Source organism: Sebastes umbrosus, chromosome 9, assembly GCF_015220745.1.
Source record: "Sebastes umbrosus isolate fSebUmb1 chromosome 9, fSebUmb1.pri, whole genome shotgun sequence".
NCBI lineage: Eukaryota > Metazoa > Chordata > Actinopteri > Perciformes > Sebastidae > Sebastes > Sebastes umbrosus.
Window position 1 is genome coordinate 21,543,790 of NC_051277.1, and position 27,006 is coordinate 21,570,795.

At 42.1% G+C, this 27,006-nt stretch overlaps 1 protein-coding gene across 2 annotated transcripts in view; it reads right to left on the reverse strand.

Annotated features, from left to right (window-relative positions):
* Window positions 1-27,006, reverse strand: part of nlgn3a (neuroligin 3a) — a 148,711-nt gene that overhangs the window by 70,886 nt on the left and 50,819 nt on the right. For both annotated transcript variants that reach the window (XM_037779984.1, XM_037779986.1), the window contains one exon: window positions 21,552-21,701. In XM_037779984.1, coding sequence (XP_037635912.1) covers window positions 21,552-21,701 — 150 coding nt within the window. The remainder of the gene's footprint in view (window positions 1-21,551; window positions 21,702-27,006) is intronic.

Consider the following 27,006-nt stretch of genomic DNA (forward strand, 5'->3'; position numbering starts at 1 on the left):
GGAATGACTCATGCAGTTGTCCGATCAAGCAAGTGAAAAATAAATGTGATCTTTATTAGGGTATTCAGTAAATATATGCGATCGGGATATTGGCATTAATGCTTTTGTTGGAGTGCCCAGAGTACGCTGCGCCACTCTGCTCAGAGTACGCTCTGCCGTAACGGTAACGTTACATTCCGGGAGTGCTCCAAATTTACGAATGGTCCAGTTTGTGCTAGAGTGCGCTCTGGCGCTCGGAGTGACTATTTACGAACGCACCCATAACGTGAAGCTACATTGTGAATACAAATCATTGTTGTAATTGGCAGGAGAGTAAGTTAACGTTAGCTGTTAGCAGCCGGTGAGCAGCACAGTCTGCACATGGGAGAAGTTTACCTTCAGGACTTTCTGCCAGAACAGGCTTATTTGAACCCAAACCATGATCTTTTCCTAAACCTCCCAAAGTAGGTTAGTTTCCTAAACCTGTGAGAAAGGGGCTTTCTGTTAGAAATCTCTGAAAGCAAACTTCTCCCATGTAAATAAGGCCCCGAACAGCTAGAGTTAACAAATGTTCTATTGGGTTACATTATGGTGTGTTCAATCTCTGCTCAGTAAAAATGAGCATTAGGTGATGGTAAATTATAACGCTATCATGATGTGTTCAAATGTAATCTTGTAAAATGTAGTTTTTGGAGAAACACTTTAATAAAATCAGGTTGTTTGAAGGAAATGTTTTCACAGCAATATAAAATAGATAATAGAAAGAGAATTATGACCTGTTTAACTTCCTAACACTAACTCTAAGTAGCTTATAATAATACATACTTAAAACTACTAATGTCAAGCTTATGTAGAAAGCAATCAGTTGGTGATTGTTGAAACAGTGGAAAGAAAGTTTAGATGAGTTTTATTTTGCTTCTAAAAATAGATGATCAGCAAGGTAAAATGACTGTTTCTGTAAATTAAGTCTTGTGGCTTTGAGGAGAGCAAATTAATTGTATGTTTCGTACATTAATAAATTATAATAATTGCTTAAATCCCTGATGATTTTAAATATTTTTTTATAGGCCTACATTTTCCATTTCAGACAAGTAAGTTTGGCTATCAGGCAAGTAAAACATCTCATGCAGTTGCCCGAAGGGGAAATTGGCTGAAAAAGCTTTATGTCAAGCTCTGGACAGGGTTCTGTTTAAACTGAATTGTCGACAAAGCAGAAATGGGGGTGTCAAGCGCCAATTTGCCACATTCTGCGGCCGTCGCTGCAGCGCTGAAACGATGAGAGCTGTATCACAGCCCATCAGTAAAGGCAGCGGATTACTTTTGGAGGGAGACTGCTGAGTTGGCACGCAGCAGAATGAGGTTGAGTGAAGGCAAGTGGCAGAGCCGGGTGATAATGAAAATAGTTGTGATAAAGACGTAATGGATGTGGGAATCGCGGGTAAAAAACATTCATGAATAATATCATAGGGAAAGTGTGTGACGCGGATCGACTCGGTATGATAACGCGCAGACAGTCTGCACTTTAAAAAAATACACCCCTGCCGACTCATTCTCGCACGCGCTGCTCTTATCACCTGCGAGCAGGACAGAAGCAGCAATGTGTCCTATCAAATGGTTGTCGTTCAGAAGTGTTTGAACATGTTTTAAAGCATTAAAGCAAGTGCAAACTGAGTTTAATTAGAATGTCTGCTGATTAACAGTGCGGCGGATAAAGACGAGTGTCCAAAGAATATCAACAGTGCCTCAGCCGCAGTGTGTGCGCCTCTCGTCTGGCCGGGCTTCAGACATCAAAGTCAAAAAAATGGAACAAAGCGGTTGTAGGAAAGAAACTGTGACTAGAAATGAGACTAATCAATATTCTAAAAAAAATGTGCAGCTGATGTTTCAGTTTGTTGTATTCTTTGCAAAGCAATATTGTCCTGAAGCCAATGCATGTGGGTGTGTATAGTAGTAAAGAGGGATATGTGTGCCTGTAAGATAAAGTGTGTTGCTGCATGTATGAGGGATGGTTGTAACCGGGTAGAGAACTCACCATTTTTTTTATATTTCATGATTCTGTGTGCTTCTTTGTTGGTTTCCCTCAGCTGCAGCTATAATTGCTGAGCGTAAATGTGCTAACTAGCTCTGCAGCCCTCCTCCGTGCTCCCCGGTATACAATATACCCAAAGGGAAGCGTGAATAATAAAGACTTCAAATGACAAGCACGCAGCGGGGTTAATGATAAAGGTCAACTTGCCAGCATGCAGCCAGTGAGTGTAAAGGACAAGTGGCATGGGGTCACGACTCACACATGGGCTCCTGGCCAATATATGGGAACAGGACCCACAACGATCCAGAAGAGAGCTGCGTCGACCGTTCCCTGAGCGGCTGCCATGCGCTGCACACTTCACTGGTGCTTTTATTAGCCTGCTACGTCGTGTTAGCGCTGATAGAAACTAATACAGTTTGATATGGGAAAACACAGCAAGGCTCATATCTGTGCAAACAAACCAGGAACAGATGAGACCTCGGAATATAAGGGGATGGGATGGGGGGGGGGGATCCTGGTACAATATGCTAGTGAGGGTGTGGATTTTTCGGTATTACACTCGTATTGCTGAAGAGAAGCAGGATATTCAAGTGCAGCTATTGAAAAATATCACGGAGAGAGAGAGAGACAGCGACGGCGCTCCAGAGGCCCAGCGTCGGTTTTGACAGGCAGCTCCACTGAGAGAATGTCAGCCAACACCTGAAGCCACGCAACTCCAACAAGACATTCAGGATTTATCAACACATTTCGCCGCTATTATTCATGAGAAAACTGGCATTCGCTGCTCACATCAGTCCTGCATGATATTTACTAGAATCCCTTGAACTTCTTTTGCCTGCGAGGAACAAAGCCTCTTCCTGTTCTACGGACTAATCTCAATTAAGCCCTGCTGTTGATTAGGCACCCTGCGCAGTTTTTGAAAATCAGTGCAGAATGGACACTGTAAAAAAAAGCACTAGGTCTGAAGGAAATATATTTTTTTAATCCTTCTTTCTTTTTTACATTAAATTGAAAAATACTTCTGTAACGTACTATTTGAAATTGCTATGTGCATTTTATTATTATTATTTTTAATCCAAAACGGAATGTCTGTTTCAATATTTGCCGTTTTTTCACCCATCATCACAGTCTTTTATTATGATACTGTGATTTACACAACTGCAAGTTGTATTTAAGCTCTTTCGCTGGAAATCCAAAACCCTTGTTAAACATATTCAATCCTCTGATAAACATAACAAATCAAATGAAGCTTAAAAAGTAGAACTGTGTAACATGTGTGCTGTATCAATAGTTCATTTTTTAGGGGAACATTTCCATTTCATTAAAGTAATGTCTCGACCTGCCCTGCACGCAACGCTCAGACCATGTGCGTGCAAAAAGCTGCTTTGGTTGAACCTGATTCTCTTTGCACGTCATGATGGCAGTTTAATTTTTTTCCCAGTGTATCTACAGGCATGTCACACTTATTCCGTAAATATGTAATTTTCAAATGAATTGTTAGATATCTGCACTACTTCCCTTCCTCTGTTAGCTGCTTTGTCATGCTGTGATTTCATTTTCCCTCTTCAGGCTGCTGTTAATACACAACTTTCTTTCTTTCTTTTGTTGTTGTTGTTGTTGTTGTCTTACATTTGAATCAAAACAAATCAATCCTCAGCAATACGCTGATGAAACATTTTGAATTCTGGTCACGAAGCACCGAAGGCAGGTCAGTCTGTCAGAATGAGATTCCGGTTTCAAGGATTTTTCTGCTCGTGCTGAAAACGGACACTGGTGCAATTTTTTTTGACATTAAAGAAATAACAGTTTGACTCATGCACGATGATTTCACATTTAAACCTACAAATATTTCAAACTACTTTTAAACATTTAACACTGACCTACTTCAAAGCATGCAAGAAATTATTTTGCCTGTTTGTCTCCATTTCATTATTCATAATTTGGACAAAAGAGTAGCCACTGCCAGTACTTTGAGTTAAAGAGGACCTATTATAAAAATGTTCAGGTGCAAACTTATATTTGGGGTTTGAGCTTGTTTACATGCTTTAATGTTCAAAAAACACTTGATGTTCCTCATACCGGCTGTGCTGCAGCACCTCTTTTCTCCCTCTGTCTTAAACGCTCTGTTTGAGCTCTAAAAACACAGTCTGCTCAGATTGGTCAGCTGGCCCACTGTTGTGATTGGTCAACTGAACCAAGCCCTTCGGACTCCAGCTCCGCTCTATTTTTATTTACATGGCTTTGTTGAATACTCAATTCTGATTGGTCAATCACTGCGCTCTACGGTCTGTTATTTCTTTATAGCAAATTGCTGCTATGTATAACATACCGTTGCTATGGATGCAGTTCTGACCTCGGACTCTGGCGGATCATTTTTGTTTAAAATTATTGATTTCTTAAGTAAGTAACCGTGTAATAAGCAGAATAATGTACAGCTAGCGGGTCATTGTTGTGAAAGAAACCCCTTCAGGGCGATGCGTTGCCCTGTCAGGGTTTATTTCACAACAATGACCGGCTAACTGTACATTATCACTTACTTGTTTGAGGGTGTGCAAAACTAACCGACAGGCTGGTATTATGCAAATGTGTTACTTGGTGACATCACCATGTTACAGAAGAAAAGGCGGGACTTCAACGCAGTGTTTCTGTGGGGGAGAGTAACTCCCTTTGGCGTGGATTTTGGGCTTTGTAACTTTGCAGACCTTTTACATGCACAAAACACTATATAACACCCTAAAGGAAAGGGAAAAGCACCATGGCATAATAGGTCCTCTTTAAATCCATGAATGTCATGACCGCTGTCCAGGGTGCTGAATCTGAGGCTGTTCACCGACATACGCTCTGATGGGCATGAATCCCACTGGCGGGGACTCATGCTTAATAGTTTGCTTTGACTGATCAGCCTCATCACTTGCTTCACCTGCCAAAGCTCATTATATATACCTTGCTGTTCCAGACCTTAGTTGCTTAGTCTTGGAGACGCCAACGCCAAACCCCCTCCTCTACAGTACATTCTGCCTCGTTAAAGAGAGTATTTGAGTTATTTCAGTGCCTTTTGTCTGTGGCCACTTCAGTGAGTTCTGCCTGCCTGCTCTGGCGGCAGATTCTCTTGTTTTCTGTTTGCTTGAGCAAAGAAAAGAAACAAAGTTTGTTTGAAGTCAGAAATTATGCATGTGGTGCGTTCTTTGCACTCGGGTCCAGTTGAGCAACATTGCACTGAAGAGATACAGTATGTTAAACTGACTGAACGCTCAATATGTAAACTGACTTGTACAAAGAAAAAATATATCTGAATGCCTGCTGAGGTGGTAGAAACTATATTAGCATTGTAATTAAAGTGTATATACTGTATGTCGCCAATGTCTCCCTGATTTGTTTGCCTTAGGGTGCTGTCTGTGTTTTTTTTTTTTTTTTTTCTGTTTTGTTTTGTTTTCCTATCATTACGTATGTTTTTTGTATTTGCTTGTCTCCATTTTGTTTGCCCTTAGTTCCTAGTTTCGTCTGTTTTTGTTGTTATGTATAAAAAATGAGGCATGAAAAACACCCCACAAAGTTTGTATCACTGATATGCACATGCTTCTCAATAAAAATATTTGAAACAGCATTGTAATTAAAGTAAATAATGGAAGAAATTAAGTAAATATTATATTATTTTTTGTGTCACTGTTAAACGTATCCTCATACCATTGGTTTGTATGATATCTTATGAAAAGTTATTCCTCATTTTCTGTGAGTTTTCCTACGAATGTCCAGAAACATGTGACTCAAGTGTCAATTTCCGCTCCAGTCTTTTCAAAATAAACTTCCGCCTTCACAGGAAACAACTTGGTTAGATTTAGGCAGCAAAACTAGTTAGGTTGAGGGAAAGGTCGTGGTTTGGGTTAAAATATCTCCGGAAGTGGCGTTACGTAATAGTACGGAAGTTACGTGACAAAAACTACTTAGTTAGGTTTAAGAAAAGATCGTGGTTTGGGTTAAAATAACTCCAGAAGTGGTGTAACTTAAGTACGGTGGTTATGTGACAAATAAATCAATGTTATCTTCTGGTTTCACACGGGGTACGAACGAAGGTCTGGTGCTTTTTTTACCAACCCATCCACCTCTACCTCCTCCCTACGTGGCGTTTGTCGCTTTCTATACTTGATTCACAATTACATGGTTTACATAAAAATGTATTTTGTGGAATATATACAAATTACAGTGAATTACTTTTCATAGGTATAGCTACGAACGGTGTATGAGAACAGTCTGCACTGTTGACAATGTATTTTTTTTTCCGTCTTACTTTAATGCTCCCGACTAGCCACCATTCCCTTATAGTTTTACACATTAGCCCTTGACTACAGGTTGATTTCTAAAGGAGCCAGTCCTAACCTTGGACAAAACAAAACACATTGGTAATTCTATTCAAAATCTTCAAAATACCGTGGGTCTCTTTTAACCAAGAGTACTCTGTCTCTAACCTCAACCAGTAGTTATCTAAAGTTAACCATACCTTTAGCATAATGTATCAGCCATAATCACAATCTGTCCTTAACCTTAATTTAGCAGCTTAGTGTGGCTTCGTCCTATCAATACGGGTCATATGTGTAATTTCTGCACTGGTAAATAATCAATTTTGTCATTTAGGTACAAGGACTTGTTCTGAAGCCAGATTCTGTGTTTCAATCCACATTTCAACAAAAAAAAACAACTAATCAGGCTCATATATTGATGCCTAAAGACAGACACAGAGTAAAGATGACAGCCCCCCTTCTTCCCTCCTCCTCCTCTACCTGAAATGACTGCAAAAGTTACATAAGCAGAAGGCAAGTCAGGCAAAAGCAGTGCCTGCAAAAATCCTTGTACACTGGCTTACTACAACAAAGCCCTTCCAGAGTGTTCTAATTCTCTACATGCCTCCTCGTTCGTTCTTGGGGTTGAAAAAGAAAGGACGTGCAAAGGAGATGGTTGGAAAATCCCCACTTGGATCAATTTTATACCAATCAAGGCTCCTAAATAGTGAGGGAGATGAAGTCGGACTAAGTTGGACTGCAGCCACGGCTCCGATCGCTACAGAATGTAAGGATATATTGCACCTCTGTTTCACACCGCAGAGAAAATTATTGTATTTTCTTCATAGAGGTTGAGTGGAAATACCCTCCCACTCGTTCTGATAGTCCTCCTTAGGGTTATGACACATTCAAACCCATATATAGCCCAATAAAATGAACTCTCGTAGGAGAAAAATGGTACTAGCCTGACGTGTAATATAACCTGTCGTGGATATATTGCCACCTATTTGCTTACTATGGTCCTTCTGTGGATACTTTGTTTAAGTATAAGCACCACGCTGGATGTCTGGCTCTGTATTCTGCTACATTAGCAGCACGTTTTATCATCTTGCATCTTTTCACAAAGCTCCCAAGCAGTCACGATTCTCCCTAAACGGGCATTAATTCTCACCTCTGTGCTGTTCTAATAATACCAAACTCCTACTCCAGAGGTGTGATTAAAAGCATTGTGATCAGACCTTGTTCACACGCTGTCCCTCCCAACCTTCCTCCCTCTGATTGGTGCGTTTCCGCCCACTGTACGAGTGCATCACACGCTGTTATTTTGCTCGCCCTCCCCAGCTGTGCTGCCCACTTTAATCCATTATCCAAAAATGTCCACCTACCTTTGCTTAGCAATCTCCTTCACCGCCACCTCAAGTGGCACTCTTTACCGACCACGCCCCCCCGTCCCCCCCCCCAGGTCTTCACTAATCCAACCTTGCTCTCTTTCCCGTTCTTCTCCTCCCACTTTCACCTTGTCAATTCAACACCCTGCTCCTCACCCTCTTCAGACTCCCGCCTCTGTTAGCCCCTCTGCAGCGGTGCTTTGTGGTGGCAGCTGCCTCCCACACATGCGAGGACTGCTGACCTTGGCGGTTAGGCTCTGCCACTGCTATGATTAATGCCTCTACACGACAAGAAGCAAGTACCTCTACCGGCCTGGCCAATATATATCTTCTTACACACATCATTCCTGTCTCAAGACACACCTGATGATGGACAAATCTTAACCTTCGTCCTTCCTTCCTTACTGTACCCGCTCTCTAATCCGCCCCCCCTCCTTCCTACCTGTCACAATGCCTCTGAGCAGGTGTAAGAAGCTGAAAAGGAGGGAGTTTTTATATTCACACGCTTTTTTTTCTTCTCTGAATGATCAAACATGCCGCACCGGGCTCATCTGGAAGGTGTACATGCTGGCTTCCGTTCGATAAGGCTGTTACCTGTACGTATTTTGCCCTGAGGAAGAAGAAGCGCTTGTGTGTTTTTTTGCTTGTGAAGTTAAAAATCCCTCAAGGACAAATGCACTAAGAAGAAAAGCAGCGCTGCCATTAGGAGCCCCATACTCCCTCCTAGAGCAGAGTATAAAGCAAAACAAAGCATTCAAGCAATGAATCACCGCAGATAGATCTTTCAGGCGCCATAAACAAGAAGCCCAATACGAGTTGGGAATAGACTAAAGTTATAAAAAGTCTCAGAAATACAAATATTCACCTTCGGGTATACAGTATATCTTGCTTGTGCCATCTTCTGACAGAGTGATATTTGTTCAAAGACTCGGTACAATGATATGCACTGTTTTCATGTAATTGATTTTCGGTCCTGGAGTCAATATCTCAGTGGAGAAACAAAACAGTAATTTGCAGTTCCCATTACCAAGGCTGCAATGTTTTTTTTTCTGTGGCATTTTGTGCCCCTCAATGTACTTTAGTTTGGTAACACTAATGGTTTTGCATTATTTAGTGCTACAATCTGATCCATTTACTGTTTTATGAAGAGTCTAGAACTTTTCAGATATGTTTGGAAATAACAGTTCAGTATTTATGTAGTTTAGTACGACCCAGCAGGGAGTGCGATAATACATCAATTGTAACAGCTACACATTCCACGGTCGTGATGTTATATAGCTGATTATGCGTGCGTCTGTGTTATGCAATGACGCATTAAAGGTTGACTGGACCTTCAATTTATATCCTTGAGAAACCAAGGTCATTTTACAATTGCTAGGCAATAAAATAGTCCAAACACGACCAAGTATAGCAGGTCACACAAAAGCCCCTGTTGGTGTGAATATATTTGGGGATTTACTGGTGTGGCTGTTAAAAGGGCAACTGGCTCTGAAAGCAAAAAGGCGAAGGCCAGACAGGGATTCACAAAACTCTGAAACGTCTATTTGTGCAAGTTAATAGCCTCTGCCACAAAAAAAACAAAGGTGAAAGAATATCTTAATCACTGCTTTGGCAACACCTGCCACTGTGTATGCATTGCATTATGAATCTCCTATTGGGTACTTTATTTGAGTCTCACACTCAAATACACTCAATTTAAGGACCACTTGAAAGTATGAGAAAAGTTCTGGCAGCGAGCGGCGTACCTGGAAATTGCAGCTCTACCGCTGAATCAGTATTAGGTCAGATTGTGCCGAGGTGGAAATGGAAATGCCATCTTTTGTTGCTCCACCATGCCATGTCACCGCGAGTGAGACAGCTCCTCAGCAAATATTAGTCTTTGAGGATGCACTCAAAAATCCACCCGTGAAACTCTATTTTTTGTGCGTGCCACTAGACCGAGTAAGAATAATGTTTACTAATGTTTAGGATGCAAATGAAAGCTTCACAAGAAGAGCATCTTCCATCACTAGCGGTAAAGGTCAAACATCCATCAATAAAGCATCTCCACCACAAACACTGACACAAGGTTGACATTTTCCCTCGGTGAACCGCTGTTCCATCTGTGCACCTCGTATTGCCGTCTTCGGGTGAAGTGCTCCATTTTTACATGAGTCGCTGCAGAGGACCCCTTGACCAGATGAAAGCAAATTGTCGGGTTAGCCCTTTGATGTCTTTGTAATGCATATTTACTGTCTTTGGTGGAAGTACTGCGATCATCTAAAGATGTTTTCATTTCAGGGCAGTCCTACGGCAAAGCTTGTTTTGCATAGTGAAAATAACTACTGTACCGTAGAAATTGATTTCTTAATGTCACAGTTTTCTGAAATGTCATGCTTATGAAATATAATGAGCTTTGTTCCTGTTTCCATTTGTTTGTAAGATGAAAAAGAAGGACAAATTCTCATTAAAAATACATCAGCAATCTTGAGTTCAAGTCACAACAGTGAGGGGGGGATTTGTTGTTCAGTCATTGTAGAACATCTTTGCACAACACTGCTATGTTGATTTGGAGCAGGTGATTAGATTTAAAGAAACAGTACCTCAAAACATCTTGAAAGAATTTCATATACCAGCCGTTCAACATATCACAACCATAGACTATACTGTATATAGATGGACGACGTGTCTCCACTTCCTCCCACTTTACAAAATTGAAACCGAGGCGATATCGAGGTCTCCTCTGACACAACCTCCCAAGCCAATTGCGAGCCCGCATGGCCACAGCTTGCTAGCATTAGCCACTTAGCTGCTATGTTAGCACCACAGTAGCTGTTTGGCTAGAAAGAAACAACAATGAACAATATCTCTATAACTACATCTATGATCAAATTGACACATGTTCTATTACACAGACTCATAATTGTTATGGAAAGTTAAAGTTACATCTCCTCATTTGTACAATTCAGAGCCTCCGGCTCCGTGACTACTTCACTCACAGCAGCTGTCAATCATGACGTCTCGTTTATAGCATCAAATAACTACTTGACACCATACTTATCAGAAAAATGAACAGCTGAACATACATCAGCGTGATAAGAACTTCCTAAAATGACAAAAAACATCTTTAGGAAAACATTATGTGACATGTACTTTGACTTTTTAGTTTGGTCCATGTCCCATTCACTAACATGGACGGGGGCGGGGTTATGACTTATACTGCAGCCAGCCACTAGGGGGCGATTGAGATATTTTGGCTTCACTTTTGGGGAGCTGTCATGTCGTCTATCTTTATAAAGAGTCCATGATCACAACTGGTTATGCTTCATAGCAATGGAAAATGGAAAAAATTAATTAAGAATCGTGTCTGTCAGCAGTGGGGTTAGGCTGACCATGTCGAAGTTGGAATCGAGTCAATATCCATAAAATCAGTCCTTAATACTTGTTTCTGAGCAATCAAAGGTGAAAAAAAAGAAATTAGCTGATAGACTGCTTTTATTCTACTGTCTCACTCTGTCCATATTTCACTTTCTAATTTAGTAACTGACTTTTTTAGCAGATGAGACTAAATTAAAACTAATGACTTCTCCACAGCTGTGAGTTTTTTTCAATATGCAGATTGTGATGTTACCTGACGATATTTTAAACTGATTCCCTATCAAAAAAATGCCAGAAATGACATCTTGTTTTGTGGACGCAGTTTTGACAAACGATTGCTGTCAGTGCTACCTTCAGACACTGCATTTCCTGTGCCTGCTTCACATACATGCCACTGCAGGTTTTGCCACTTAGCTACTTTTAATGTGAGCTAGTGGCAGTAGGAAGTGTTTGGTTTGCATTAGCACTAATTTAATACACTTCTGATATGACTGCAGGAGAGTGAACAGTGATGCTGGATTACATGCATGCATGGTGTCCTTTGAATCTCATGCGTAGTTAATCTGAATGGCGAACCCCGCCACTAACAATGAAAACAACTACTGTATATAGCGAGGTAATTATGGAATGTAAATACATTGATTGGCTATAAAAACGGCAGCTATAATTAGTGTCAAAAACAGGGTGCGATTTACTGAAAAAATTAAATATTATAACTTTAAAGGACCAGTGTTTAGGATTTAGTGGCATCTAGTGGTGAGGTTGCAGTTTGCAACCAACTGAATACCCCTCCGCTCACTCCTCTCTTTCTAAGAATGTCGGAGAACCTACGGCAGCCTTCAGGTAACGTAAAAAAGCGGAAGGCTCTCTCGGGCCAGTGTTTGGTTTGTCCATTCTGAGCTACTGTAGAAACATGGCGGACTCCGTGAAGAGGACCCACTCCATATGTAGATATGAAAGGCTCATTCTAAGCTAACAAAAACACAACGATTCTTAGTTTCAGGTGATTATACAATAATGAAAAACAATTATGAATATTATATTCCATTTCTGCCAATAGATCCCTCAAAATCCTACACTTTGGCTCTTTAACTATATAAGCCTGTTATGCTTCAAAATGTCGATTTATATTGTTTCATGTCTGTCTGGGTTCAAAATACACTGCATGAAGGCAACGCCGCGAGGAAACCCAGTTGGAGGTTCCAAATTTTGGACGTTCCCATCAGTGAGCGAAAACACAATTAGTCTTGATTGGTTCCCCTCCCTCAACAACAGACTAAGTTATTTCAATCAGGGAGGTCTCCAGCATTTGAAATGACACACTCTCTGGATGTGGTGCAGATTGCGCTGTGAGCCAATCAAAGCACAGCGCCGCGACTGCAACTGAGAACTTACTTTATGCAGGATTTAATACATCCACAATACATACACAATGTCAGGAAAAGTTGATAACACACAACCTATAAATGTGTGAACAGTGCTGTATTTAAAAATCATGAAGAAGATTCGAGGTCCTGCGGTGTAAGTGCTGTTTGACATCAACTGCTCCTTTATTTCCAGGGGCTGAGTCCTATTCCTCTTCAGTTTTAATCAATACTTTTCAAGAGTTTTAAGCTAAAAACATCTTCTTGGGGGACGGTGAAAAGCCAAGCACTGGGGACAATGGGTCCCATCTTGGCCCCCGTCTTGCAGAGCCAGACGTTTGTTGCAGTGTGTCTGGCAAGAGCGGCTTAAGAGTTAATTTCCTGGCAGTGATTTGTAGCAGAGCAGCATCAACAAGCTGCCGCAGACTGGAGCATGAAAACCATTACTTCAATCCCTCACTCCCTGACATTAATAGGATGAATAAATGTTTTTGTTCTCTGCTTAATTTGGATGAATTCATCCAAATGGCAATGAAAACAAGTAAATATCCATCTCAGCTCTCCTCCTGGTAATAGAAGACAAAGAGAACTCACTCTGCCTTCGCTTTTTCTTCCACCTACTGTTTGAGAATTCCTCTGCTCGGCGCCAAGCTCATATATCAGATGATAACCGAAATGACTGAGACTGGGAACACTTACTGAGGGAGGCTCTTTATTTTAAGTCGATTCGCCCTCGCCACACAGGAGGTTGTCATGCCGAATTTTATTCCGTAGTAACTCACAGAGTGATATTTTTGTGATCCCAGACATCCGATGTGACAAATGAGATGCACCCAGACAGATAATATCCTGCATATGAACTAGTAGTAAAACTAAACCAAGACAGTCATTTCCATACTCATTTTATAAAAGTGGTGCAATGATACAATAAAATCATGGAAGTAAGAGCATTTTGCGTCAAAAGAGGAATGCAGCACAATAACATAGACCCCATTTACTTAGTCATTTCATCATGTGTTTTGTATAAAAGTCATCAAAGATGGAGTGGTTTGAGCTGCTAAAGTGCACACGTTATTCCTTTTCTGGTATTTTTGGCAGTTTCCAAACAGCTTCAGGTGCATTACCAGCCCTGTCTCTTAAAAATTGCGTTATCACACAACTAAACTGCAATCTCAATTACATTTGGAGGGAAACATATTTTGTACGTTTGTCTTTGGCGTATCACAAATACATTTGTAAGTACGCAAACGGCCACAGCAGGTGATGTAGTATATCGAGCGACCGTTAATGAAAGTTACGTGGTATAATAACGAGTATAGCAAGTGAGAAGTTCCACTACTGGCGGGTGGGTGGGTCCAACAAACACTGGACTTTCCCCCAGGAGACCACTGTTCATGTCCCGTGTGAAATGTAGCCATGTCAAAGTTAACGCGTTAATGCAAAATAACTCTAACACTATTTCTTTTTAACGCATTAATGCAATCGATATTTGGGAGGTTGTAGCGGGCTCAGTTTTAAAGCTAGAGTAAAGATACTGGTATCATATGAAACAAAAAAAAACTAAGGAATCCATTGGTATCAACCATGTCATACTAGCTTGTCGCGAAGGAGGTTAAATAATACCGCAAACTTGCGGTAAATTTTGGCAAGTAAAAACTGGCATGATCATCTTCAAAGGGGTCCCTTGACCTCTGACCTCCAGATATGTGAATGAAAATGGGTTCTATGGGTACCCACGAGTCTCCCCTTTACAGACATGCCCACTTTATGATAATCACATGCAGTTTGGGGCAAATCATAGTCAAGTCAGCACACTGACACACTGACAGCTGTTGTTGCCTGTTGGGCTTGAATTTGCCATGTTATGATTTGAGCATATTTTTTATGCTAAATCCAGTACCTGTGAGGGTTTCTGGACAATATTTGTCATTGTTTTGTGTTGTTAATTGATTTCCAATAATAAATATATATATACATTTGTATAAAGCAGAATATTTGCCCACTCCCATGTTGATAAGAATATCAAATACTACAAATCTCCCCTTAAGGTGCATTTTGAACAGATAAAAATGTGCGATTAATTTGTGATTAATCGTGATTAACTTTGGACAATCATGCGATTAATCACGATTAAATATTTTAATCGATTGACAGCCCTAATGGGAACATAATTTTGTGGGAGACAGGGTTGGCATTATTCCTCCTTCCGGACTGGAGGGCCTGCCCTGATTTGCCTGTAACCCGGGAAAACCCAGGATTGCACTGAGATCTGGCCAACCGAGACGCATATATGTGTAAATGAAAGTGTATTAAATCACATCTGGACTTAATCCGGATATAAGGCGCTTGAAATGACGTGTAAATGGGGCCAATGGTTTTAAACCTCAGACAGGAAGTATCCAGATGACATCCTACTACTTAACCAACATCCAGCAGACTACAGCGTCTGGGTCAGGAGGCCACCAGCACACTGCGCTGTTCAGCTCTCAGCGGAGCTCAGCAGCAATTCTTCAGTAAGTGAGAAACAACTATAGAAACTTGCGTGATCTTTTGCTCTGCAATATTGTTCGCACACAGCCACACATATCCTCCGCTCCCCAAATCCCTGGCTGAATTACCAACCGTCACCATCTTTAGTTTGGGAGATAGAAGTAGGAGAGGAAGGCAGAGTCACAGAATGACTCTGGCAAACTGAACAAATCAATGCAGCGACACCTGTGCTGCTGCTTCAGCGCATACACTCATACAGTATAGGGTGAGGTTATTTTGATTGGATCTAAAACTATTCTTTTGAAGGCCTGAATACCTTTGGGGTGGACTGAGGTGACGGTGCAAAGCTGCGTGACGGTCCCGCCATGAAATAGCTGCGATCAAAGCGATATGGGAGATAGACATCAAAGGTCACAAATAAACCCCGTCGAAAGGTGAAAACTCTCCACAAGTACGGACTGTACTTGACCATTCTCCTTTATAAAGCGAGGAAGGATCTCACCTTGAGTTTTGGCAAGTGAGGCAGCCTTTGTTAATTTTTAATGCATTTGGAAACTAGTAATTAAGTCCCTCCCCCCTCCTTCCCCCCCCCAATGGACTGGGAAATTGACATGCTCTGGAGAGCCAGTGAGTAATTATATTTGTAAAGAGCAGTGATACAAGATACTCCCCTCTGACTGGGACTCATTACACATCATTAGAGAGGCGCGGCAACTAGGCGCACACGCGCACAAACCACACACACCCACACGCACATGCACGCGGGCAGACAAGTCACACACTTTGAGACAAACACACACAATGTCTCTTTCTTTCTCTCTCTCACACACACACAGATCAATAAGCAGAAATCCAAACACTGTCTCTCTTTGGTAAACAAACCGCTGCTGTTCAGGTGCCCTGACCCGATGAGCAGAGTGTGACGAGTCCCAGCAGGACAGTTCGGTCCGGACATGTGTAAAACTCTATTCTCCATATCTCATCTGGCGATAATCACACCGCGGTGGGTCAATAAGTAATTAAAGATTAAATTTGAAATGAATCCTCATTCATCTAAATGGTGAAAGGTTCTGATATGAAAGTTTCCAAATGGGGCCTCGGGAGAATTGTGGTCCACCCTTTGAAGCAATAATTACCATTACAGCGGCGTAAGGCGAAGAGCTGCAGGGGGATGATAGAACGGCACGAGAAACTTAGTGGACTTCTCTTTAATTGGAACAGGAGTGGCCGAGGGTCTCCGAATAGAATCTGTACAACTCCTCCGTGTTACCTCTTCTTTCTACAGTATTCCTCCTCTTCCTTTTTTTTTTTTTTACATCTCTCTGTGTGTTTCACTGTAAAGTCGGATGCACATATTAAAAAACCACGCTGAAATACGGACTAGATCCACCGTGGCCTCTCTTTTGGAAAACACCAAACAAAATGCTAAATCTATATTTCATAACGCACTGAGCACCAGCTTTCAATAACTTTGCTCCATATGAGTGAAACGTTTGCTGGAAATAGTGTTGCTACAAAAAAGAACGGGAAATGAAATAGCTAAATAAAACATTCACCACTGACATTTACAGAGGTTTCCAGTGCTGCCCAATTTGTTGGTGAAAATGTTTTTCCACATTAAAAATGCTTTCGGTGCAGATTTGTTAGTGAGGGGCTGTTGTTGCCTAATAGTTTGGGCCTATTGTTTCTGTGCTATTCAGATTGCTGTGTGTATTTCAAAGGTGTTTACTGCATTATTAATGCCATATTCAGATTGCCCAGGGACGGTGGGAGAGCTATATTAGTGTCAGAAAGCGTAGTTTGTTGCCTTGTCTGCTTTCACTTTAAACTCATTATCTTGTCTAATTCTCTCTGCCTCCATTATTCCCTCATCCCTTTAAGCAGACTAATTAAATGAGCTTTCATTTTTTTCATTAATATTTATTTATTTATCTTGCATTTCGACACGAAACTGCGTCACCCAGTGTGGAATCTAAATTACTGATTATTTTTCTTCCATTATTCAAACGAAGGGAGTCCTGCTGCACAGCTCTCCAGTTGAAGAAGAAGTAAAAAACTGGAGTATTTGCTCTCATCTCGCTGTCGGATGACCTGATGTGGCACTCTCTCTGTGTGCAGTGGCTAATGTACAGTGTCCAATACAAACAGCTAATCTACTCCACTACTTAATGCTGTCTAGACTTGATTAACTCTACGCCCGTATTCAATAAAAAAAAAACTGCAAACAAAAATAAAAATGAAGACATGTAATTACGATTTCTCATGTTCGGAGTAGTGCAATTCACACTTTATGACTGAGAATCTTCAGACAGCTTAGCGTTAATTGGCCCATCATGGTCTGATTTCTCTCTGGCCTTGGTTTTATTTGGTTTATGTGAGTGGGTCTGTAAGAACAGTTTAAAGCCGTACCATGGGGAGATTATCAGCCCGTGCTTCGGCGATGGACATTATCGCTCAACTACATGCATCGCTTCTTTCTCAGAATGGCTTCTGGGGAGCTCACCGAGAGAGCTGCTTTGTGAACCCCACATATGTGTGTGAATGTGTATGTTTTTGAGTGCAAAAACACATCTGTATGTGTATAGATTGTTCTTGCCGTGTGTTTGTTTGTTTGACTACTAGCATGTGCGTGAGCTCAGAGTGCTCGTATGTGACGTTTGAGGGTGTGTGTGCACGCATGTAGAATGACATTTAGTGAAATGTGGCAGCGAGAGAAGAAACATCTGACTCATAATTGAAGTGCCATGAAAGAAATATGATCATGAATCTGTATTAGGCTTACGTGCTGAGCTTTAAACCGGCGGCGGCAGCAGCAGCGGCAGCACGAGGCACGCACGCTCAGCCACTACTCCGACTACCTTACCACCCCGAAGGCTGATTACAACACTCAAAATGATACTCCACAAAAATGACAGAGGAAAAAACACGGCGCATTCAAGGCGAGCGATCCTGATGACAAAATCGATAGGCCGTAGCGCTCTCATCTCCATCAAAAAGAGAGTCTCGGGATGAATGGAGTTGTGCCTGCGTGAGTCAACCACACCAGTCATCACAATGTCCCGGAGGATGAGGTGGCACCACTTCTCAGTCACAGTGGCACTCTCTGAGCAGCAAGGTGAAGCACACTGCTGGTCATATTCGATATTTTTCAAATGCCATGAAAAGACCAACGTCAACAATGAACTCATCCAACTAACAAGCATGCAACGCCTGATACAGCTCACTGTTCCCAAACCTTTTTGACCCTTTAAAACAAAGCAATGCCTAGTCATGACACCTTGTCACAAATTGTACATTTCATAGATTTTAGAGGCCAGCAAATGTAAAACTATTCAATATATAACAACAAAAAACTGGGTAATTTTTACTTAAATCTTTTTATGTAGCAGACATTTTCCCTTATTCTTTCCCATCTTGTTCATCATCCTGGGACCCAGTGGTGGCGTCGTCAGCATCGGGCTTCCGGGGTTTTAGCCGGCATGTTTTTTGTCTAGCGCAGAATCTTTCCGACAGACGATAAAAAAAATCGAATCATCATAAAATGTAAATACTGGTAATTTAATTCCCGACCACACCAACCCTTGCTGCTGCCTGTGTGTGTGGATGTAGAGAGACTGAAGGAGTGGGGCCATGGATCCCGTTCATTCATATGAAAGTTGCTCAGTGGCCCATGAAGCAAAAAATTATCCGCTGATTTACAGACATCTCTTTCCCAATGTAAGTCTATGGGGAAAAAGTATTTCTGGGCCCAATGGCATCACATGATGGACCTGGAAGTTGTAATTCCACCAATTGGCCACTACGAAAATTTGCTTCAAAGCCCGTCACTCTTCCTGGGGGCTTGAGTGAGGCTGGGTAACTTCCTCTTGCAGCCTATACACACTCAGTCAGTCCATCTGCACGGCATAGAATGGTGCTTCTGCTCAGCTGTCGGGCTCACGCAGCAACAGTCCTGCTTAGCGTTTTTTTCTGACAGAAAGCGCTGGCAGGGCGCTAGGAAGCGCTTCATCCACAGTGACGACACCAGCGCCTTTCTGAAAAGTTCCGAGATTTTCAACTAAAAGCGCTCAGGGTGGCCACACAAAATAGTCGGAGGCTCGGAGCGCTCTGAAAAAAACGGCGCTTTTTCCTCTAGGCAGCTACATCCGCTCCCTCCTCATTGGGAACAATACAATTTTAAAAAAAAAACATCGGAGCTCAGAAAAAAAAAAAACGCTAAACAGTGGACACCCAGTCTAAGACTGAGACTGAGGATAACTGTTCATATATTATGCATCCAGATAATTTGGGGACCTGTTTTGATCTTCCCAAAATAATGCAAACTTCCCAAAGTGATCCAAAAGATGCAGGCTACATCTCGGAAATATCCCAGAAATTCTTATATACAGCAAAATTTATAAGATTGTTTTGTGAATATGAAAAAAGTTTGATGGGAACAATGTTTAAAGGAAAACATGATTTTGTCATGTAGGCATAGATGCCATGTGTTGGTGACACAATTTGGAGAAAAGCGAGATGGTCAAAACCCCTGATATTCCCTAAATGGTTGTACAAATAAACAAGTGTGCAACACAAAGTGCCAAATATTACAGCAGTCAAATAAAAATGTAAAAAAGGATAAAAAAAAAGTAAAGTAGCAATTACATTAAACACTGGTGTCATAAGTTTGAGGATTCTCAGCTGCCCTGCAGAAGTCCAATTTGTCCAGAGCAGTTGTCTTAACATTGCTATTGAAAATTAAATTTAAAATGAAATATAATGTTTGCAGTAGTCATACAATGTAGTAAAATTAAATAAAATTTGGGCAGAAGTGTTCCAGGCAGAACAGCAGGGACCAACACCCTGACCTCAGCCCCTGATGGTCTGAGCTCAGCTCCAGAACTTGTCAACTCCTAGAGACGCCCCTGCTGCGACCATTCAGATTCACTGAGCTGCCTCTTATGGGGCCCGACCCCCAGGTTGGCCACTGATATAGTTTATTCCTCTGTGCCATAGACCTCCATTGTTGTCGAAAAAAAACACATCGCTGGAGTGGCATGTTCCTTTAACGTGACACTGTAGTGTATTTGAATCATTGCTGCACACAACCGTCCTGCTGCTGTAAATCCTCACTAGCACACCGGTGAATAATAAAGCACTACTACTGTATGGAACTTTTGAAGAAAGAAGAAAAAATAGCACATTCATTCTCTTACATATAAAATATTTAAAAGTAATAAAACACAGACAGTTCACTGCACTCAATTCACTCCACTGAGGGTTTTGCTGCAAGAGTCTTACTTGGTCTGGTATGACCAGTAGCGAACAGTGGCTCATACTGCTAATGTTAGCAAACTTTAAATAGATATTGTAGACAGTACAGAGTCAGTTCTCTACTACTCTGCCGGTGATAGGGGCCGATCACACCGGGACACGTTGCTACAGCTTACTAGCTAGCCACATCTACTTGGATCAAAAAAAGGAGGGTGAAAAGAGGAGATGTTTTCTTTTATGCACGTCTAAAAAACAATAGAAAAACATGACGCGCAGCGAAAGAGAGGAGCGCACGCCAGGCGCGCCGTGTATATATATATATCGTGTATAGGAAACAATGGTTTAGTGGAAAGCAGATTTAAAAGCAGATTGCTATTTAATCTGCAGCTGAAAACTGTCCCCAACAAATGCCAATATTTACCTCTCTTGGAGTAACGTTTGCTAAAATCAATAGTGCCCACCTGTGTTAGGAAATTACAAAAAAATGGAATGATATATTTGTGACTTGTGAAGATTTAAAGATTAACATCTTCAGTTACAACCAATATGCTTTGGGCTGTGAGCCACAGACAGTATACAGAAGTCTGACAGTATGAGAGACAGATTAAGGAATCGTTGTTTTCATGGGATTTGCTGAAGGGAACATAGAACAACACTTTGCCATACCCTATATCTTAACAGCAGCCAGCTATAGTCCAAATCTGAGGCAATATTCTCCACAAATGCAAACAACAACATCAGGGAAATTCAATTCTATATTCAAAGTGTTTGTAGTCAGAGCACAACCACTCTAAATGTAAAAAAAATGTGTGAGGAGGGAAATCAGCTGTGTCAGAGAGATGGATGGAAAAGGTACAAAGCTTGGGTAGTGTGCTAACAAACTCCATTTTGTGTTGCTGCAGCTGTTTCCATGGAGCTCTCTCTCCCTCTCTTTCTCTGCCTCTCCACTCTCTCTCTCTTTCTCACACACACACGCACACATACAAGTGTCTGAAAGAGGATTCAGCTGTGTGAGTCAATCTGCAACCGACTGCAACTCGGAGAGAGAAGCCCTCGTTCTCCCTAACAGACTCTTCTCCTCTCTCCTCTCTATCTCTCTCCAGCATCACGCCCAGCTCATCATTTTTTTTTCAACCTCATTACAATAATTTCTTAATTTATTCAAAACCCCAGTCACAACAACAAACCCACATTCAGCAGCGCACTCAATTACTGTGATTTTGATACACGAGCACCACATCAACAAGAAGCAGCGCAGGAACCAGTCCGTGTATTTACAGTTTCTATTTCCCTCGGCCTTATTTGGAGTGTACGTGGCAATCAGCGGGGCTCATTAACACCTAGCTGGCCTATAAAGACGGCCCAGAAAAATGTCCTTGAAGGAGGAGGTGAAGTTAGAAAAAAGAAAAGAGCTTACCGAGGACGCCGACGCGGTAGTTGAGAGTGATAACGATGACATTTCCGTAGCTGGCCAGGACGCTCCCATCGATCATGTTGCCCGTCCCCTCCATGTAGGATCCCCCGTGGATGTAGACCATCACAGGCTTGGCCCCGGTGTCTCGTATGTCTGCAAGAGCGGCCATCATTAACACATTCACATTGTCGTCCACCCACTCCGATCAAAGGGGTCAGACACAGCAGAAACAGCGCATGGTGGCCACAAACAGACAAGCTGACGGTCACCTCTCAGATACCAGCTGTAAGGACGCAGTCTGCTGGCCTGCTAATGGAAATGGAGGCAATAATCTTTCATATCTGCTCGGTGAGAAACAAATTAATGTCCACTCATTATGTCGACTCAACTCTATTATAGTAATTGGCCATCTCAGCTGCTAAAATGTGGCTCGCCCGTTTACAAGATAAAATATTTATCGCATAAACCAAACTATTAGGGTTGTGTTTGGTCTCGTGTTGCCTTCCAGGAGGCAGACCCACTTTCCAATATAGAAACGCAGGAAGCCATTAGGGAGAATAAAGAGAGAGGTACTCTGACACATCTCCTAACCAGGGAGAAGGCTAATCTGGCTTGACAGTGATAGGAAAAACTCACCGGCTAATTACACAATGCTACCGTGCGCCTCCCTTTATACACAGGCATATCTCTGTGCAACAATTTATTTGCACGGTTAAATTTGTGCTTCAGTTTTTGGGTTGTTTATTCTATTCCCCCCCGAACCAGGGCTTGATACCCAGCTGGAGCGACACTCCAGCCAGATAAAGCACATCCAGAGGTAGAGGGGAAGAAAAACGCCTCTGTGTTGAGGAATAGGCTGAATTACTGGCTGGCTGGCTAGAGCTGGGAGACAAGACAAGAAACTCTCTCTCATTTTCACTCCTGCTCCCCCCCGTGTTCTGTGTAGCTTCTCGCCTTCCCCTCCCTCACTTTGTATCGCTTTCGCTCACAGACTCTCCCCTGTCTCTCCCTGTTTCTCTCCCGCCTTCCCTCCATCTCTGTCCAACTCCCTGCCTCTCTTTTTTTCCCCCCTAAGCCCTGAGAGTGGTGAGAATGAGAGGGGGGTGGGAGGGCAAAGAGAGAGGAAGACACAGAGAGAGAGAGACAAAGACAGACCGGAAGGAAGGAAAGGAAAAATAAAAAGAGAAAGAAAGATATAAAATAGAAAGGGAGAAAAATGAGAGAAAGCAATGGGCTCAGATTTTAAAAGACTGGTATTGTATTCGGGTTGCTATGGTGACTGAGAGCCAAAATTCAAAATCCTCAAGAACAGCTAATCGCAGACCACATCCTGCACAGCCCAATCTGCATCCATCTGCAGGCGCCGCTCGTCGTTATGCGCCCCCATCACATTAGCATGCCTAACACCGAGGACAACTACTTAAATGCATTTTGTAGAGACACGGTTTTTCTGTAACCCCCCCCCCTATAGCAGAGCTCAGCCTCGATTCACAGGTTGTTGTTTTTTTTATTCCCTTGGTTATTCATGGCCCCGTTACGCTTAAAAGCAAAGCAATAACTTGCGTATGATGTGGCCTTATTTATGGCTTTCTTTATCTTGCTGGTATCTGAGAAGGCTACACAGTGAAATGTGATTTATAGCTGACACTTCTCTATGCACACACTTATCTTAGACAAGAGGAGGAGGAGGAGGAGGAGGAGGAGGAGGGGATGCATGGGGTGAGGAAGCATGAAAGGTACAGTCAGAGAGGGGAAAAGGGGAGGGGGGGGAGAAAGGGAGAAAAACAGTATATCCTACACAAGCTACTCAAACAAATGGGCCACAGATACGAGGAGAATGGCGTGGGAGACGGAACAGGGGGCAGAAATAAGAAAAAGAGATTAGTCATGTCAATGTTATCAGTCACCTCTTTTGTTGATTCACATCGGGTCTCCATGACAACAGTTAAATCCCTTCGGGAGACAAGACATTGAAGCACTTGTTCTAATCTATTTATTGAGTTGATCTGATGTGGGAGGTGTCACACAGATGTGATATTCTCATTGATTTGTGTCAGAAGGAAAAATGCAACAGATCCCAATTGGACTTTGGTTTAAAGTGAGAAATAATCACCCGCACGTGGGCTGCAGCACAGCATGACGTGGAGGTAATGAGGTGAGCAGCTCTTCTTAACCAATCAGATCAGAGCTTTATCGGTCGGCCTAGTCTGGTGTAACAGGTGACTAAGTGGCCACCTCGGAATAAAAGCTGCCTTCCTGATTCACTAACTTCTCCGAGGCGAACACATCATTACATCGACACACATATTCACAGCAAATCAAAATGTAGCACAGAGCTCTGTGCTAGGAAATAAACAGAGGTTCATTAATGCACATATTTGCAATAAAACTCACATGCACGGGTTGAAAATAAAAACAAAAGGACAAATAAACTCATGTTTTGGTGATGAACAAAGAAAATGTGTGTGTGTGTGAGGAATGCAGATGGAAGCTGATGTGCAATAAAGAGTGTAACACATCACTTTCTCACATATTTCTCTCAATCACAACACGCAGCATCTATTGAACATTGACATACACTCCCAGCACATGCCAGGGTTCCTACACATTTTCAATTTCAAAATTCCATACTCTTCTGGACTCAAATTTCCAGTCTTCTCTGTAGATTTTTCAGACCATATTTAATTTGTGACTCGGGGAGGATGCTGTGACAAAATTGTACACAAAGTTTCTCATCCAGCTTTCTTTTCCCATTTGGAATTGTTAACCAACCAAGCTTTGTATTTAAGATCGTCAAGCCAGCCCTTGGAATTTATTTCTTATGCAGAAAGTTGGACGACGTTCCACTTTCAAACATCTTGCACTTGGGGAAGAGCTGTTTTGCAGGCTGTGTCCAGGCCCGGCGCCTGTACTTCTGCCGCTTTAGGCGAAATACAATGATGCTTCCCCTCTATTAGCAACACGGACGAACTGGAACAGAAATCCACCCCAGGACTTTGAGATGGAGAGGCCTTTTATGCGAGCACCCGTAGGGTGTGGGCCGAAAAATTTGGGGCTGTAATCTTACCACTAATACAGTTTGTTTTGTGGTATAAAAATAATCTGATGATGATGAAGACCTTCAAGGCACTTCATAGTAGGGGTGGAAAAAAAATTCACCTACAGTATGTATCTTGATTCTTTTTTTAATACGATTTTGAAATTGTTTTTTTTAATGCCAGAATCAATATATTTGCTTGATTTGAGTCTATGCAGAGGTAGAAGGGAGTTACCGCTTTTATTGTTGTAGTCAAAGTAACGTGACGTTATGTCTGTTCTGTATCCGTCAACCAAAACAAACTGCAGCTGGCCACAACGAGGAAGTACCAAACGGCGGAGGGTCCGCGTGGATACGACTTGAACCCTCACATATTAAATCCAGAGTGGTAAACACTACAAATACAGTAAAGTATGGAAACACTTTGGGTTTCACACATTGCCAGGAAAAGCAGAGCTTGACATCATGGCTAAAGCTACATGCTAACTCTGTAATAGACAGGAAACGTTATCGTATTGCAGCAATGTGTGGTCAAGCCAGCCGTCACTCTCATCTCTGTGGTCAAATCCGACGACGTTACAACTGTAGCGCACTCATATACTGACATTTATGGTAAATACAGTCAAACATAGCTGACGGGAGAGCTAGAGACGGACTTGCCGAAGTTAGCAGAAGTATACACGTGTGACTACATCCGATTTTCAAAATAAGGTGTTGACAAAGAGAACTGTATATACAAAATACATCTATGGAAATAAGATTGATTAGATTATATTCATCAGAAGTATAAAACATTACATGTTTCATATAAATTAAAAAGAAAATACCACTAATTTGTGGGGGAAATGTCTTTATTCTTTGATTTTTTAAGTGTATGATTCAACTTTTTCCCTACGGTCTAGTGTTAACATTTTTTACAAAAATCACAAAAAAATCTTAATATCGAATCGCAATACATAAAAATCGCAATGCATATCGAATTGGCACCAAAGTATCGTGATAGTGATTGAATCAGGAGATAAGTGTATTGTCTCAGCCCTATTTCATAGTGGATGACACCTCCTTAGTTTGTATAGACACGTCGCCACTGCACTGAATCAAACCAAGACAGGCCAGGCAAGCTGAGGTGAGCTGTGACACAGTTCATCATGTTCACAATGAAAATGACTGAGCAAATCAGATTACAACAAAAACAGCCCAGTCTGACAGGCAGCGTTCTGCTATGTGCTGTCAGCCTGCAGTTACTGCTATTGGTTACGTTATTATCATTATATTATTATTATTATTTTGCTCATAATGAATAGTTGGCCCACATTTCACTGCCGCGCTAGGCAATTGCCTAGTTGCCAGCCCTGGGTGTGACGTACTGGCGTAGAGCTAGCTCTGCGTAGGAGTTTGCACTCAGTCACACGCCATAGCCTACTTCTTGCCCGACATCCAGCTTACTCTGGCCCATGCTCTCTCACACTAAACATTTAGGCTGCTCTAAAGGGCATGAAAAACACTCTGCTGTTTGTATGACCAATTTATTTTTTAGAAATTCTGAATTTTATGTTTTAGAAAACAGAAGAGGAGCAATAGTCTGGATACTCTCTTTTCTTTTATCCATACTTATCCAGACCTGGAAATGACTAAAATCAAATTCCGTACTGCGTAGGAACCCTGACACTTCATATGAACAGCAAATAATTGTATCACAGCAGAGAGAATAAATAAAAGTCACTGCACCGGTTAGAAGCGTTGGGGACAGTCACCTACAAATACATAACAGGGCATGAATTTTAGCAGGACCCGAGGAGCACAACCTTTCATAGGTGCATCACAGCGGCTCAGGACTGATTGGAGTGTCAGTGGGAGGCATAACTCAGGCCTGAGCTGAGCCTCTAAGTGTTGCTGCTGCGAGTGAAACCCACTAGGGGGGCCGGGAGCGCTCGCTCCTTCCTCCTCTATCTTATTTTTCTCTCCCCGGACTGTACCTCCACCTTTTTGTCCTTTTGCCTCTCACTCCATTGAAAAACAGTCAGTCATACATCTGACGTTAAGCGCCCCCAGAAACCGGCCTTGACACTCCAGAGTGGGACGGGACAAAGGCAAGAGGAGATAAGTGTCGGTGGCATTCACTGTGTCAACACTTGGTGAAACATGGTGGCTGTCAGCGGCTATCAGCGAGGTGGTGGTGAGGTGGGGGGGGTGGGGGGAGGGACGGGTGACAATGTCCTGATGTGGCAGGACATGACATGCACCCTACTGTAGCGCTCTTGTCAGGCCGAGCTTCACGCTTCACTCATGACAAGTCCATTACTGGCCCATGTTCACATTTAAGGAGTGCATTTAGTTTAACTGGGGAGCTCCTCGCAAAACAGGCAGTGTAATTACACCGAATTATACAGCAGCTTGCGCCGTCGTACCAGTCGCTGACAG